Source organism: Balaenoptera borealis (genome assembly GCF_965194805.1).
Source record: "Balaenoptera borealis genome assembly, chromosome: 3".
NCBI lineage: Eukaryota > Metazoa > Chordata > Mammalia > Artiodactyla > Balaenopteridae > Balaenoptera > Balaenoptera borealis.
This window is the reverse complement of record NC_138866.1, coordinates 143,341,669-143,358,891: the sequence shown is the minus strand read 5'-3', so window position 1 is coordinate 143,358,891 and position 17,223 is coordinate 143,341,669. Positions and strand designations below refer to the sequence as shown.

Sequence of the window (17,223 nt, the reverse complement as noted above, 5' to 3'; positions counted from 1 at the left end):
CTTACGGACAATGGGACAGAATATTTAAAATTCGGCTGTCTGAAAAAATTATAGGCTGTATGTTATATATCTAGAATTAATTTCTTCAATGCTATTCAAAGAAAGATAGAAAAAAGGTTACTTCTCCACATAAACGAGGAACAGATTAGGGGTGGGAAGGACAGGAAGTTAGAAATGAGTTTTTCTGAGCCAAGAGCGTTCCATCACACAGGAAGAAGCACGTCTCTTACTTGCACAAGTATAGGCGTCTTTGTTGGTGAAAGGCTTCGTGCACTGGCTACAGCTGATGGGACCCACAACAGGGATGGAACTGAAAGTGTGCCCGTTCACAGTCTTCTTGTCCTTCTCCTTCTCTTTGGAATCTTTCTCCTTCTCCTTAATTTTATCTTTCTCCTTTTCCTTTTCCTGCCAAAGAAAACAGTCGACAGTTAACTGAAGGCCTTCAGTTAACACTAGAAGGCCTTCCCTTCTGGAAGGGTACCCAGCTGGCATGTGGTCAACAGTGGCTGGTGAATGTTTTGGATGAAAATTCAGAACTCTGTCCTGGACAAAATTTTTTTTTTATTAAGCTGTGGACATTTGAGCTACATTAGAAAAACCTTAAGAGGACTGGGAAGGCTAAACAGTTCTGTCAGTGGCTTATTCACTGGTTATTTATGCCAGCAGACACATTCATTGCCCAATGACCAGCACCAGAGAGAAAGAGGCTTCTGGTGCTGGAGGAGGAGGAGTCTGCAGTGGCCGTGAATCGGCCCACAGGGGAAGCCAGCAATGAGTTCAGGGCCAGCTGCAGGCAGGAAGCAGAAGAAAGGATGGTGACAGTCCTGGGACCAGCCTGAGGGAGAGGAAAGATGATTGGGCAGCATCAAAAATGACTCGAGGGTCCCCCCTCTGACTGCCTCCCAGCCATCACATATCCCCACGTGAGGGCATGTCTCTGATGTTTCCTCCCTTACTCTAGCCAGAAATATTAACTATCCCCCCACATACACATTTTCTGTCCTTACTAATTAGAATTTCAAGGTTCATAGATATTAACTTTGGCCCAATTTTCAAATTCGGGGAGGAGGGATTTAAACCCTAAAAATTTAAAGAAATACTAATGAGTGCTAGATCCTTAATAAAATACCCAAAGCAGCCAGGGACATTTCAGGTACACACTACTGTCAGGAGATGAGGGCTGTGGGTCTAACTACACGCTCTCCACAAGAGGTCCTTCACAAACATGGTTAGGCACACACTTGGCTGGTTAACCAATACCAAATGAATCATTTTCTTTCAAACTAACTGGACCATGAACTACAATTCACAGAGGTAGGTAGAATGCATTTAACAGTTGTCATCACCACTAGCTTTGGGGTACCCATTTTCCAGGGCATACAATACTACTGTTGTAATCTAAAAAAATTCCTGGAAAATAGGTACCCCAAAGTCAGTGATCCTGACAACTACCAAATGCCTTACATTTTGAGTCAATGCCTTCTACATACATTATTTCATCCGATTCAATAATTCTGAGGTGAGTAGGGTGGGCATTATGCTCCCCATGTTCTAACTGAAAAGAGCAAGATAATACATAGCAGCTAAAAGTTTGAACAGTTACTGTGTGCCAAGCACTGTAGTATACAACTGACATGAATTTTCTCATACATTGGGTACAATCCAACGAACTAAGTACCAGCTATGATCTCCGTTTCACATTTGAGGAGACTGAGGCTTAGAGATGTCTCATACTGTACTGGAGGCCACACACCAGTAACTGCCCAAGCTGGGATTGAGTTCCAGATCTGCCAACTCTAAAGCTCAGTTCTCATTCACTACGCTCTACTGCCAAGGGCTGGAGAGGTTTGTTGACTCACAGAAGGTCACACAGCAAATGATCTGCAGTTAAAATCAGAACAGGTCCTCTGACTTCCTATTCAGAACCCATATGCTATACTGAAATGGTGAATATTTGCTAAGTCTATGATTCATGTAAACTCCTTTGTTAACAGAATGAATATCATAAAACTCTAAGAGCCAAATTGCTACACTTTAGAACCATAAAAAATAATGCAGAGGAAGGGAGAAAAACAAACTACTTCACTTTACAAAACAGGAAACTGTTCTGAGTGAAAATTCGTAACTGCTAAAGTATGTAAACTAATAAAAATAATAAAAATTGAGTTTTGCTAATAATTTCTTTCTTTTAACTAAATTTTGCTAAAGGCTTCTTCATACATAAAATGTTAAACTGAAAAGCACCTGACATTTTGCTCAAGAAAGCTAAAAAAAAGCATGCTAAAAAAAGCAAGAGTTAAGAAAATCTTCTATGGGGACTTCCCTGGTGGCGCAGTGGTTAAGAATCCACCTGCCAATGCAGGGGACACGGGTTCGAGCCCTGGTCCGGGAAGATCCCACATGCCACGGAGCAACAAAGCCCGTGTGCCACAACTACTGAGCCTGCGTGCCACAACTACTGAGCCCATGTGCCACAACTACTGAAGCCCACGCACCTAGAGCCCGTGCTCCGCAACAAGAGAAGCCACCACAATGAGAAGCCTGTGCACCACCATGAAGAGTAGCCCCCATTCGCCGCAACTAGAGAAAGCCTGCGCAAAGCAACAAAGACCCAACGCAGCCAAAAAATAAATAAATAAATAACTTTAAAGAAAAAAAGAAAAAAAAACTCATTTCTACCTTTAAAAAAAAAAAAGAAAATCTTCTATGGCAACTCTCTCAAGCCTTGCAATGCTCTTCGAATCTGAAGAGATAATAAATAATTTCCTCATCCTTTGCAACAATCCAAACTAGCTCCTCCAGGGATAAAAACAACACAAAACAATAAACTCCACTGTCTCTTTCTGTATTTATTAGGTTAGTGCTTTAAAGAAGTCAGGTGCTTACCTCCCCATGTTTTGGTCCTATGAATCTCACTGTTATAAGGGGTGCTTCATGAAACCGACCCCATTTTACCGACATGATTCGATCCCCATGCCAGGAAATGTGTTCTCACAGAAGGAGGGGCTCATGCCGGCGGGGCACAGCCCAGGAGCTCCGAGCTGCCATCAGAGCAACCATTAGAGAAACGGTTAAGAGGAAGCCACGGACTGGTTGAGAAAGGGAAGGAGGGAGGGCTGAGGCTGCTTGTTTCCTTAAGACAAGCTTAACTATTTGCATGCTGCCGGTACAGCCAACCACCCTAGTTACAAAGAACACAGGACACGAAAGAGAACAAATGCCCCCTAACACAGTGTGTGTGGACAGTACTTAAGTTGCAAGATGGGAACTCTGGCAAGATTGAGGCCGATTTTTTAACACTAGAAGTTAAGGAACACATCTATTTAATTAGATGTGCTCATTTTATAAAAAGCAATACATTTATGAAGAAAACTTTTTTTAGTGAAGTCACGCCTGTGGGTAAGGCGGCGACTGGTAGTTTTCTGAAGTTTGACTTTTCCTTGTTTAACACCTGCCAAAATGCTTTTTAAACCTGTGTGCTGGGGAAATAGAAACTAACAATATTTAAAGAGAAAACTGCAGGTAACAACTATACTAGGATACTATGAGGGAAAGTGATTTTTTCGTTTTTCTAAACCTACCATTTGAGACAAGTCATTACAATAAAAAAAAAGTCAGAGAACTTTCTGGAAAACTGTGAAGCATGCTGTGATTAAGCAACTGTCACACTGTAGGTCTTTAATCAAAGAAGGAACGAGAGAGATAATGATATTTAATGCTGATTTAAGCCTTTGCAAACACTACTCTACCCTAGTCGGCACCTTTGAAAGGCGGAGGGGTTTAGTTCTTTTTCAGACACACCACAGGAACTGGGAGTTGAAGCTGAATGTCTTGTTACGAAGTCATGGAGTATATTAACAGCTGTGCAGGAGTCTGATCCCTACATCCGAAAATGCCTGCTTCAAGTCAGATTACGAATTTGTCTCAAACATCCCTAACTGTCTCCCTGTTGTTTGCAAAGAGGAAAGCTTAGAGAAAAGAAAATCAGTGTGACAGGATGGTTTAAAGAGGGTCACCCCACTCCCTCTGTGAATGCGGACATTATGCATATTAGTGTTTAAATACTCTGCAGCAAGTAAACTTACTTAAGCAGGAAACAGTACTACCTCTTAAAGATACTAAAAGACAAAAGCAGAAACTGCCAGTCTTCCTGTTATACTTCCTGTTTAGGTTCTCCCTCTTTCAAAAAAAGATTCAAATATTTATCTAATAACTCATGCCAGTTAATGAGAATTCTTAAAAGGACATATAAAGGATGAGTACTCAATTTCCCCCAAATTTCTCATATACTGGCTACAGGTATGAGAATAGATGTATTATATATATAGTGTATACTATGTTATACACATGGTATATTATATATACTATAGAGTGCTTACACTAAATAATATAAAAAACCAGTGCTAGCATTTATAGCAGCATTTTCAATTTTTTAAGCACTATGGAGAACTAACATTATTCGACAGTTAAGGAAAAGAGTAGAGCTAGCATCATCACACCAAGAAATTATTCACTTATTTTTGTGTTATCCTTTAGAGAATAAAATACTTCTGAATGGTAAAGCTCTCCTGTGGGTACAATGGCAAATAGAGACAAGGTATTTAATTTTAACATAAAATATATTACTTCACCATTTCCCCTATTTCTTACTATCTTTTGGTACATTGACAAAAGCTGAGCTGTCCTGTGGGGGGATAAAACAACCTTATTTAAAGTGAGCTAGTAACAATGATCAAAGGTGACTCTTAAGCTTCTTAATATATTTGGCTACTGGGGCATCTAAACCCCTGATAATGTGAAAAGGATTGCAATCCAGGGTTACAGATTTGTAACTTTTTGCGAATTTCCATCACTAGAGATAGCACAAGCCCCCAGAGATCAAACCTTGAAGCCAAGAGCCTGAAAGAGGAAGCAACCTCATTGCAAAAGAGTGCTGTCACTTTGACAAAGGAGAAGATGGGAGGTGACAGGTCAGCTGATGCCGTCTTGCCACTGATGACAGGCTGCACTTGTACACAAACTGCCTTCTCTTCTCCTGCCCCTTCTCTTCATCACCCTACTAGCAAACTCCAGTCCTTCGAGGTTATGAAAAAAGTTAAAGGAAAAAGATACTGTGCAGTAACAGTTCACTCTTGTTGAAGAGTGAACATGAAATGAAGAGTTCTACTTGCTAGAAGTCAGATCACAAGATATGATCAAGTCTGTTACCTGAAGCATACTTCTCTGTGCTTCAGTCTGTAAAATAAGGAGGCTGGTGCGAGACTTTTTTAAAGGTCAGGTTCCAGTTTCTAAATTCAGTCTTACATCGTTTCTTTCTTGTCTGTTTGCATTACCTTGTCAATGCGATCAGTGGTGTATTCACTGCTCTGCCCTTAAGTCGGTGGTACTAGGGGGTGTATGGAAAGGGGGATCTCCACTTTATACTGGTCTTCCAATTAAAAGTTTGTTTGAAGAAAAGATTCCACAGTTTAAAAACAAGATAAAAAACAACAGAAACATTTGAAATCATCCAAACCGATCATAAAAATTTTCAAGGTAAAGACTATGTGGCTTTGGTTCTTCTGGGTGCTTGTTAGTACCTAGCAGAATGCTGATTACAGAAGCCACTCAATAACATTTGGCCAAATTATACTGAACTTTCAAGGAGATTTTCTTTTGTTGATGCCAACCAGCGTCCAAGCCAGCAGTGATAAGTAAGATAGATATGGCTCTATTTTAAGCCTTGCTGCCATATGTAGAATAATGATAAGCATTCTGCCCTCTTTAACCTTAATTTTTTTGAATTATAAAACAAGGCTAAACATAAAGTTAACGCTTAAATATGTGACTATTCTAGAAACGATTTGCTAGACTCTTTTTTTTCCTACAAAATTCTGAATTTATTATTCCAAGATTAAGTATCATTTCTATATTTTATACTATTTATTTGTAAAATAATAGTTCACGATTTGCTAGACTTTGCATCTTTTCCAGTTTGTCCATTTTCTGTCCATTCTGCCTTTGGGCAGGAGAAATGAAGAGAAAACACAATTCTGGTGGCAGGTTTTATGGAAAAATTTATCTGAGCGATGACCAAATCTAGTATTTGCTAAAAGAAAGAGATCTTATTTACAAAACTCAGTAAAGTACATTGGCTCTATTTCTACCAGTCCACTTACCTAAGGACCTAAGGACCTAAGAAGCTCGTCTGCGTTTGCGCTGGCGGCGGGGGTGTGGGTGGGGTGGTGTGTGCACTTCTACAACGATACCCTTGAGTCCAATGCTTGTTTATTCCCATACTTCTAAGTATGTATGTACCTGTGTATATGTGTATAACACACACATACATATAGTGATTCCTGTGCAAGAACTCCATAACTGATTTCCTTTTTTTTTTTCTTCTTACTTTCTTGGAGTTTGGGTGGGTGAATAGAGTGTAGGGGAGTGCGAGGCAGAAAGTTTTTCCCCACTAATATGAAATGGAATCTTCTGGTTTAGCACCAGGAATTGGTATAAGAAAGTTAATGCCTTTTTTATCCCTTTCTTTCTAAAAATACATGAAAAAAATATTAGAAGAGTAGTTATCTCTATGTGGGATTATTACAGGTAATTTTTATTTCCTTATTTTTCCCAGATAAGGTACCTTACTCCTAGAAAAGGGAGATAATATCTACCATACATGGTTGTAGAAAGGATTAAATGAGATTCTCTATGGAAAGTTCTTAGCCTATAGTAAACACTCAATTGGTGGAATCACCTCTTATTGTTATTTTTTTTGCTGTTAGTTTTCTTCAAAGATTAGGCTATTTGAGCCAGCATCTCTGAACTTATATCCACCTGTCCCCATCATTTAATTAGTTTCCTGGTGTGTGCAGGTTGTGCCTGGAGCCTACGGAGGGCCGGCTGAGGTTGTCACACAGAAACGCCCACGAGTACTTACCCTGCTCTTCTTACTGCTGGACATTTTATTCTTGATGTAGCTGAACGTACGACTGACTTTTGTTCCACTCTTCCCTTCAAAATCTTTCTTGGAGGGGCTTTGTGGCAGGAAATTAAAGTTCTCTTCTGTTATACTAAATAGAAAAAAGAAGAGTTTTTGAAAAGATTACAGAAGTTGATTTTTAAAAATTACAACACTCTACATATAATTCTTTGTAACCATCGTTGTCATGTATTATTTTAGCTACAAGTCACAGCCAACTTATATACTCACATGAAAATGGGAAAAGGAATAAGAGGTGGACAGAGGCTGCTGAATGGTCTTATATAATAATATCTATCCGAGAACAGAGCACGCCAGAATGCCCATGTTCTAATGTCAAAGCTTGGCTAAGTTTTCTTACATCACTTATTAGTGTTTTACTAATGGGTTTTTGTGATCTGATGATAGAGTCTAAAGATCAATTATTCATTAATTATTTTATCTGAAATTTTTTAATCTAAGCACCCATTTATAAACTTCTTTGCATTAAATACGTGTTTGAAAAGAAACCCGTATATGTGATGCAAACCAAGGAATTTTTATGACTGAATGAATATCCAAGTTCCCTAACAGGAGCGATCACACCTCTTTTTCAGTCCTCTGGCACACTGGACAATCAATACGTGAATTCAGCTATGCACAATTTTAGGCAGGCAAAACAGTAGGCAAAACTGACACCTAGTGTAGAAAGGTCCATTCTAGGAGTTTCACAGAGATCCAGATGTACTGACCTACTTGTTTAGGACACCTGTATTCTAAGTTCATCCATGACGGGCATGTCTGGACCCTAGGAAATTCACAAAGGTTGATTTCCTCAAAGAATGCTGGGCCCTTGTACACATAATGATTTGTATACATATACAATTATGTACAGTTGTATACATAATCTATTATATAGAAATCTATTCAAACTACTTTTCCTAGGTGTTCTCGAACAGTTATGTTAGAAGTTTTCCATAGAAAGTAGTGTTTGCCTCAAGGGCCTCTGTGAGAGGGCAGACAGGCAGAACCACAAGGGTCCTATTCAGTAGCTAAAGTCTATTTATATATAAAATATTGTTTACAATATAAGGCAGTCTGTTACAAAGATAAAGGGGAAATGGTGTGAAAATCACCACTGTAGAAAGAACAAAGAGTAGGTAAAATATGACAGAAGTGCAAAGAAGAGCACTCATATTGAGAGAGTTCTGGATCACTGAGTCACAACTGATGCCTTTGTGAAAAGGAAGGCAACTTAAAAAACACCGTGGGGCAACAGTCAGAACCCCATTTATGCTTAAATTAGAATATTTAATCTCATAAGCTTGAAAAGAGGAATACAAAAATAAACAATGAGTCGAAATAGCAGTCTTTTGCCTGCTGTCAAGTAAAGAACCAATTCACTTACTTGGACAGAGGTGTGTACCATATCAATGTATACAGAAGAAAATAGCTTTAAAGCTTAAAATGGCTAAGAAGGCAGCAATACTGCATGAACACGAACACACACACACAAATTATGAAACAAAATGTTCTTAAGACTTAGGAATTATAAATTCCCATAAGCAAAGAGTGCAAAGTTCATAAAGTTAAATATAAGTGTATCCTTATGTGAATAAATGCAAACAATAATCTTTATTATTCAGATGGTGTAAAGAATAAAGGTGGGAAACTATTCAAGACGTTAATTAAAAAGGATATAGCCTTCATTAAAAAAACATTTCTAACCATTATTCCAAATTTATACGTCAAGGAATTAAGATTCCAATGAGCTCAATTAACTTAGTTTGCCTAAATGCCGTAAGACATTTCGGATTTCCTTTATTTCATCTTGGGAAAAGGAGTAACAAAATAAATATATAGTACCTCTCAGTCAGATTAGCATTGGTGTTGTGGAAGGGCCGTGAATCTAGAAAACAAGAACGGCAGAATAAAAGTTAGAACAAAAGGATTTTACCTGTATAACAGATAAAATGTTTAGCGTTTTTACGACTGACACAGATAAAGCAAAAATAGCCTTTGAAAGCCAGTGTGGGATGTCTTCTCCTCATGAGGGTTTGGAAGAAGGAAAAATTAAAAATGAAACCCTCAAATCAGAACTGGAAAATTGGCAGCAATGGGGAGTGAATTTCCCATGTGGAAAAAAATTTTAATCCAGGATTCAAGTAACCAAACAAACCCCAAATCAACTTAAAAAAAAAAAAACAAGCTCAAATGCACGTTTAATTCCTGTTCTTGTGAAGGTACAGAGTCCATAGGCCATCTTTCTGAGATGATGTCAGAGGAGGAATATACAAAAGGAAATTAAATGTCATCCTGTATGCTGTTAATTTTGCTTTCATATATTTCTATGCTAAAAGTCTAGCTAATATAGGTCTGATATTTTCTTAAGCATTCCTAGAAATGGATTAGTGAACAGGAAAGAGCATCAGAGCTAGCCTATAAGGTCTAGGCCCTGCCACTAATTTGGGGTGAGATCTCTGGATTTCATTTCTTCATCTATGAAATAAAGAAGATAAAACAGATGCTAAGGTTCTTTCCAGTCTGATACTGATCGAATGAGTAGGGCAGATACATTTTTCCTCCTCCCACAACTATCAGACCGTAAACTAAAATGGGTCATTAAATCTAAGGCTAAGTCAGATAGGACAATAAGTAGAACAAATATAGAAGGAACAATACCATCATTTTACCTACGACATGTTAATCAAGGTTGAGCTACTTTAGGACTTAGATGAGAGAAAGGCCGCAATCACACAATGATAAATGGTTTCCAAGGTTTTAGGAGATCAAGTATAGAAACACTTGCGGTGTATGATTCCAGGTAGACAAAGGTTGCTCTGTATAACTATTTTTATAATGTGGACAAAACACACCCTTTCTCCTTGAGGTTACTTTGAGTAAAACTTTAATTTGATAGAGATTTGAAAATGTTCCACTACCAGATTACCAGCATTTGGAACTCTTAAAAACTCCAAATTGTTCCAGATTCTGAACAGAAATGCTAAGTTGAAGTTATTACTCACATACAGCCAACAGGTGGAAATAATGCATGAGAAACTTAAAAATGAATTCTAAGTCTTTAAAAGATTGCTTTCTATAGTTTTTCCTTTTACTTATTTGGGGTTCTTCTTCTATTTCAGTTATAATGCATGGTAACAATAGCCAGAAGAAAGAGAAAGATGAAGAGTAAGAATAAGATCTGGGATCTATCTTCCAGTTCTGCATGATCTAGGTGTGAAACCATCAGCATTTTAACCTCAGAATGCCTTAATTTACTTAAACAAAAATCAAGAGTATGGTTTAGATTTGGGGGCTTTAAAATTTTTTCCACTCAAGGAGCCCTGAATGATATAAGCAGCATTAAATTCTCTCAGGCTGCCAGGATTCTGTTGTACACTTTATCAGTTACCTAGTAAGTTACCACCCTAGTGATATGAACAAAGTAAAAATAAAACCCATAAAGAAAAACACCAACCAGCAGAGAGCATGGCCAAGAATAAGCTCCCAGAAGGTCTCTCTCAAATAAACTAAAAACAAATACGTGATTTGAATACTGGGAGAATCTATGACTCCTATAAGGATTTCCAACTTTTTTGCTGCTGAAAGGTATTTTAATTCATTTACTATGACCTCTGAGATGTGGTTCTGAAAACAGTGATTAACCCACCAATGCTTCTAAAATCAATGCCCCTGAAATTCCTAAAGTGCCATCAACTTTTCAGGGCATCTAAGAATATGATATAACCAATGTTACTTCCATGATATAATTGTAGACAGAAGCAAAGAAATCTGTCATTGAAGTTAGCCTATGAAGTACTGTTGCACGTAAATAGAAAATTTCAACTAGACCTTTTTTTAAAAGGCATGAAATAACCTGCAGACCTAATATAACAACATTCCAGGACTGGAACTACTGGATGGACACAGTCAATATTTTTTAAAGTATGTTCCTTGGAACACCCATCTCATGAGATGTTACACATCATCATGAACATACTGTAGTTACCTAGTTAGTAAGTTTGGGAAACACGGCATACTGAACGTTGCCTTGGAAATTCACAATGTACACATTAGCCTTTGAAACTGGCTTAAAACAGAGTTTCCTAAATTTATATGGCCAAGAACCAACCCTTTTTTTTTTCTTCCTTTTCCCCCTTCCCCATAATTCTCACTGTATTTTTGAGTTTAAGGAACACATTCTGAGGAATGCTGGATATTTGATTCAAAGGTTTCGTCAAGCTTCTATATTTTTATGATTACATCAGGTTGGATTAACTGAGTAACCAGTGCTGATTAACTGAATAACCAGTCATAATTTTACTAGTGGTAGAAGAGATACTACTGGGACCTTAGTTTTTTTTTTTTTTTTTTTTTGCTGTGCTGACCTGTTTCCCAGCATATTACAAATACTTTGAGATGAAACAACTTTGAGAAGTTCTGAACACTCAAAGTTGCAGATGGATTTTCACAACTTCCCTCCTATGACAACTGGTATAGACTGAATATCTTGTGTGCCTAAACCAAATGCCTTTTAATTGTGAGAAAATATTGAGCATATAAGACCTTCATTTGTGCATAAGCCACTTTCCTTTAAGAACAATGCAAAAATGTCTCCCTGAGCTTGATATTGCTTAAATATTAAATTTTAATATTAAATAATTATTTAAATATTGCTAAAACTTAGGATCAGCAAATGGTAGGGAATTAGGATGCTTAATCATATGGCTATTGTAATTGCCTGAGACTCATATGAGTTATATGAAATGAAAACAATTCATTATTTAACTTTATACTAGAAGTAGTTTTTCCATTAAAAATAGTAATCCTGGAATCATCTAGGAATCCTGCACAATTGAAAACAGTGATTTTCATGGGGGTGGGGGGGTTTCATTTCCTCTCCAAACTTACTAAAACTGATACCTTATAACGTTTTTAAACTAGGTTATTATCAAGTAACAATATAATAATCTGAAACCTACAGTGTAGTAAAAGGATTGAAAAATAAAAGTTCAAAAGGAGAAAAGGTAGGGAAACAAATATCTAACTTCCACCCAATAATCCACGTGGTTTAATCGCAAAGAAAAGGTATTCTTAAATAAATGGTCTGGGGGAGTTCCCTGGTGGCCCAGTGGTTAGGATTCCAGGCTTTCACTGCCATGGCCCGGGTTCAATCCTTGGTTGGGGAACTGAGATGCCACAAGCCGTGCAGCACGGCCAGAAAAACTCCAAAAACAAACAAAAAACTGAGAAAGATAAAAAAAAAAAAGAAATGGTCTGAAAGGTGAGAAGAAAAAAGTTTAACATTAGTTTTTAAGTATCACAAGTGGACATCTAGGCATCTGTCCCACGAGACAAAAAAAGCAAAATAATGAAAATGAAATTTACATGATCAAATGTAAAGTTTTGTGAAATTACTACTCAGCATTACAAAAGGTACAAGGTGGGATGGGAAGCCCTTATGCCTTTGAAGGTATCTCTGTTCTGAGAGGGTGTCTCAGGCCCTGGAATCAGGTCACTGGATCAGTCAAGCACTGGTAGTGCAGAGACGACAAAAACGTTGTTGTTTTATCCAAATTAATTTTCAAAGCAAAGCATGAAGATGAATGATTTAGAAATGATGACATGCAAGGGGAGAAAAGTCCCCAAATTTCTCAGTACCAAGCCTATAGCATTTTCAGCACTGGTCAGACACTGGAGCACAGCCACTGGACCCCAAAGTTGCTTACTTACTATGCAACTCCTCCTCCTCATCACTGGAATAAGAAGAGCCAAGAGAAAAGAGAGTTTTAGACTTAAGGAGGAGCGGAGAGATGCTGACGGAGAAGGAGATCCGCCTTGTTGGCTGCATCTGCTGCTGGGCTGAGGAGTGGGTGGACAGAAGACGTTAGAGCATGCAGATCATACCAGAACAGAGTGAAAGGCACCTCAGACCCACAGTGCCGAGAATGATGTCACTGGCCTGGATGATTCCAGGAGAGGCTGTCTAGGTGGACAACGTAATGTTTTCACATTTTCATCTTTATTTCTGAATATGCAGAATTCTAATGCAGCTTAAGAAAATTCATCCAACAAATAGATACTTGTTACATTATGAAAACAAGAAGTATATTACTTTTCACAGTCATCATTTACAGCTGGAGTTTTTTTCCTTCAAAGTAAGGAAATGCCTGTAGTGGTGGTGTTCCTCAGGATCCCGTACTTGGCTCTCTTCCTCCTCACCCCAAACCCCCTCATTCACTGTCTCCCCTTCGAGTACAATCTGCATGTGATACAGTGGTGACTCCACAACTTTCTATTTTCAAGCCAGGTCTCTCCTTTGAATTCACGCCTCATTCATCTCACTGCCCACCTGTGGGTGGATATCCCACAGCAGCTCAAACTGAACAAGTACATATATCAACTTACCCCCTTCCTCCTGACCTGTTCCTCCTCCTTTATTCCTTCCTTTGGTGAGTGGTACCTAACATCTAACTAATTATCCAGAACACAAACCTGGGTACCATCCTTGAATCCTTTTATCACATCACTCAGTCCTTTTGATTTTGCCTTCTAGAATTCTCTGAACATCAACTTTTCCCCTGCTGCCAGTGCTCTACGGCCTGGTTCAGGCCACCATCTGCTCTCACAAGAATCCTGCAGTAGCCTTCTACTGATCTACCAGTCTCTCCTCCCCAACACTTTCTTCAGTGTGGTCTCTCTGAAGTGCGTGAATCAATTAATTAATCGATTTAATCAACTTAAATCACTCCATTGCCCTCAGACAAGAAGCCCAAATTCCTCAGTCTAGCTTTCCACATACTAGTTCACCCAGCGAATTCCTAGACTCCTCTTGGTCTCAACTCTGGTATCACTTCTCCCCAGTAAGCCTTCTCTGGTCCCTCAAGTCGGAGGCTCCTGAACACCCAACGTTTCTTTCAATTGCTGCATTTATCATCTTCTGTTACACTCAACTGTTCTCATGTCCATCAGCTTAAGTGTGGTGAGAAAAGGAACCGTGTCTGGAAGTTCATCCCTCTCCTTCTACTGTCTAGCCTGGTGCCTAGCAAAGAGTAGGTACTCAAATATTTATTGAATAAATAAACAAATTAATAAATGAATTTCCTTTTGTCAGGCTTTCTGGAAGCTCAATAACCTAAATAAAATGAAGGAAAAAGCCCTGTATCTACCCAACACAAAAGCCACTCCACACCCCAGATAAATGCTAAGTGATGACCGACTGCAGGGTGCAGCCACTGCTCGTAACAGAGATCATCTGGCACAAATTCACGTACACTGGCTTTTTAGGCAGTGATGGTCTAGTACAAAAGTAAGATACCATTTTAATGTGTGTTCTAAAGTATTTCCAAATGTAAAGCAAATTTAGGAAATGAAAAAGAGCTCTCTTATTACCCAAAATCTAAAAGTATCCCCTTCTTTTGTCACACGATCATGGATCATAAAGAGAAACCTACTTGTATGAATAAGGAGTATCTTCAACATATATGGAAAGAATATGTTCTGTTAACACAGGGATTCAATTTTATAACACACTCAACTTTAATGACTATGTATATATTCCAGCCTTGCAATATAATCAAAAAGACCAATATAAAAAGTCTATTTTCCTGACTGAATTTTTGTTCTGACAAATTTGTCAAATGTTATCTTCTCCAAACAGAACTACCCTAAGAAAATAAATGTATTCCAATAAAGTCTCATCCCACTGTCCAGTTAGAGAGAGAAACTAAGCACAGAAAGTAAAGATAAAATATCCTCATTAGCATTGATGCCTAACTTTCTATACACCCACCCTGATCTTTGGTCGCATGGATCATTTAGCTTTGAAGATCTGGTGCATTTTATATATGTAACTGCCACACTTCAAGTTCTGAAGACCCACTTAGCTTTCGTAGTCTAATGCAAGCTATACAATTACAAGCTAGTGTTGCCATCAAAACATGCATAAGGAACTTGGTCAATTCACACACCATGAGTGAAGGTCTGAGAATGATTCCAAGGACAAGTGCCATTTGTGAACACCATTCTTTGTGATAAGAAACCCTGAAAAATGAAGGGCAAAATGAAATCTCATTAAGAAGCCCAGGAGGTTAAATTGTCTGATGGGTGTCATTCTCTTTTTAAGATTACCACCACCAATATGCTTAGCAGGGATACAACCGAACAGTTTACTGTTTCTAAGCATCTTCTGGGTGCAAGCAGTGAAAAGTTAAAAAATATAGTCTTGTTAAGGGATTGTCTGTGATAACTGAATTATTCCATATCTGCAAAAATAAAGCTTGTTTTTAAGCTCTACCGAGAAACCATCTGAGTCTCCTGGCAAGCTGGAAGTCTCCACTCAACCCTATGTTGGGAACACATTTCCTGGAGCGGTTCCTCTGAGGGCAGTCCTCCCCGGCATTTTCCCACATGATACAGGCAGCATCAGTGCTTTTCTGATTCCCTAAAAAGATGAGCCGGCAAGATGTCTCTGTCATGTTCCCCCCCCCCCACCAAGACAGCAAATGGAAGACATGGGCTAGGACAGCCTTCCTGCCCATTACGGTTCCTAAATCAGCTGTTGCCCATCTACTTTCCACCCCAGAAAATGACACAGAAATATTTTCGTCATCGCCTTTATTTGGTATTGTCCTCTACATCAATGAATTTTTGAAACAGATTCCAGTTTGGGAATAATGCTGAGTTTGTCTGTTTTTCTAATCTGGCCAGTGACCCAATGATGGGATATTCCAGACAACAGCTCGGTGGACACACGTTTTCAGAAATGCTCAAATGGTAACAGCTATGAAAGGTTGTGGGAGAAGCAGCTAATTTCCTTCAAGGTAGAAGCTAGAACACAAGTAATAGCTGGGAAGTAGTGAGATAAGGCTGAGTTTAGGAAGTATTTTGTCCCTAGACAAGCACACTCGTAAGACACAGCCACTTAAAGAAAATGAGGGACCACGTTCTAGTTTCTTCATCATTGCTTAGACTCTGGTCAGAGAAAAACGGACCCCGGCACTGCCTGGACACTGTGAACTCATCCCATAAAGATAACAAACGCTTATCATAAGCCGGGAAACACGCTAATGTGAATTTTAAATAAATTCAACTTAAGCCCTATCATATTATTAGCCCTGTTTAATAGTTCAAGGACCCAAGGTCACAAAGCCATTAAGTGTGCTTACAATAAGACATTAGTTAAAATATCTTAAGTGTACCACACACTTTGGGTTTTAAAATCACTGGGTAGGTTTTAATTATGATAGTTTCAGCAAGGAAGACCATGGCCAAAGATGACTCATGCAGAGTATTTAAGAGATCTGGAATGAAGATTTGTGTCCGTGCAAGTCGAGAACTGCCCAGTTACCCTGAGACTTAAAGGCATAGCATGCAAGATACAAGTTTTAGCCTTCTGTTTAACAGCCAGAATTTTTACATCTGCAAAAAATTTATGTTTCTAGAGCAGAATAAAAAAATACAGTTGGGAAAATTAATTGTATGTGGGGAGGGACTAAGGAGAAATACTGTCATTAGAGTTGATGAGCCCTCCAATTATAGTATATGCTAACTTAGGGAAGTAAGTGGGGCTGGCTAATCATTCCAATCTGCATGAAATGTACATGACAAATCAGAATGAGGGTACTCTACTTTGATGAAAGGGTTGGACTCTTGCTCCAAGCTCTACTCATGACAGCAGTCAGCTTCTGATCTCAGTACCCCTCAGTGAGCTGAGCCACAAGTCCCCAGCAACGAGATGTGCCAGAGCTCCTGGCGCTAGAGGACAGTGTTTCCTGGGGGTGACCCGCATCATTTAGCTGGTTAGCAACTGAAAGCACAGTCAAAAACCATCTTGCTTTTTGGAGGAAAAATAATGAAGTGTTTCATGCACGAGGCAAGAGAGTGTGTCACAGAACAATGGAAAAAGCTCTCTCTCCGGGCCACGTTCTGTTGGTACTGGGCAGCTGTTGCTGCAGGAGCAGGCCCTTCACCAGGCCACGGGAGGAGGGGGTGCAGAGCTGAAACGCCTCACTGACTGTCTTTGGTTATCAAGTTCTAGTTCTCTGGGTTCAAAGCCACTATAAACTATTTTGTTATAATAATTTTCGTTCTACACCAGCAAAGCCACTAACCCAAAGCCAAATGAAAACCAAACCAAACCAAGACCCAAACAAAAACAGGAACAGCTATTTCAGTCAAGTTCTGTGAGGTTGTACCTGTTATCTTGGGGAATAGGTCATTATTAGGCACCTTTAGTCCAACAGGCCAGACTGGTATCTGAAGTACTAATCATATGAAAATGA

At 38.9% G+C, this 17,223-nt stretch overlaps 1 protein-coding gene across 13 annotated transcripts in view; it reads right to left on the bottom strand.

Moving 5' to 3' along the window:
* The window catches only part of AKAP13 (A-kinase anchoring protein 13), a 343,304-nt gene that overhangs the window by 49,785 nt on the left and 276,296 nt on the right, over positions 1-17,223 (bottom strand). For 8 of the 13 annotated variants that reach the window (XM_082388883.1, XM_082388891.1, XM_082388889.1 and 5 more), the window contains 4 exons: positions 12,674-12,802; positions 8,807-8,849; positions 6,920-7,052; positions 231-405 (listed from right to left, as the gene is read on the bottom strand). In XM_082388883.1, the coding sequence (XP_082245009.1) occupies positions 231-405; positions 6,920-7,052; positions 8,807-8,849; positions 12,674-12,802 (480 nt within the window). The remainder of the gene's footprint in view (positions 1-230; positions 406-6,919; positions 7,053-8,806; positions 8,850-12,673; positions 12,803-17,223) is intronic. The other 5 variants (XM_082388895.1, XM_082388884.1, XM_082388885.1 and 2 more) reach the window with 1 other exon arrangement.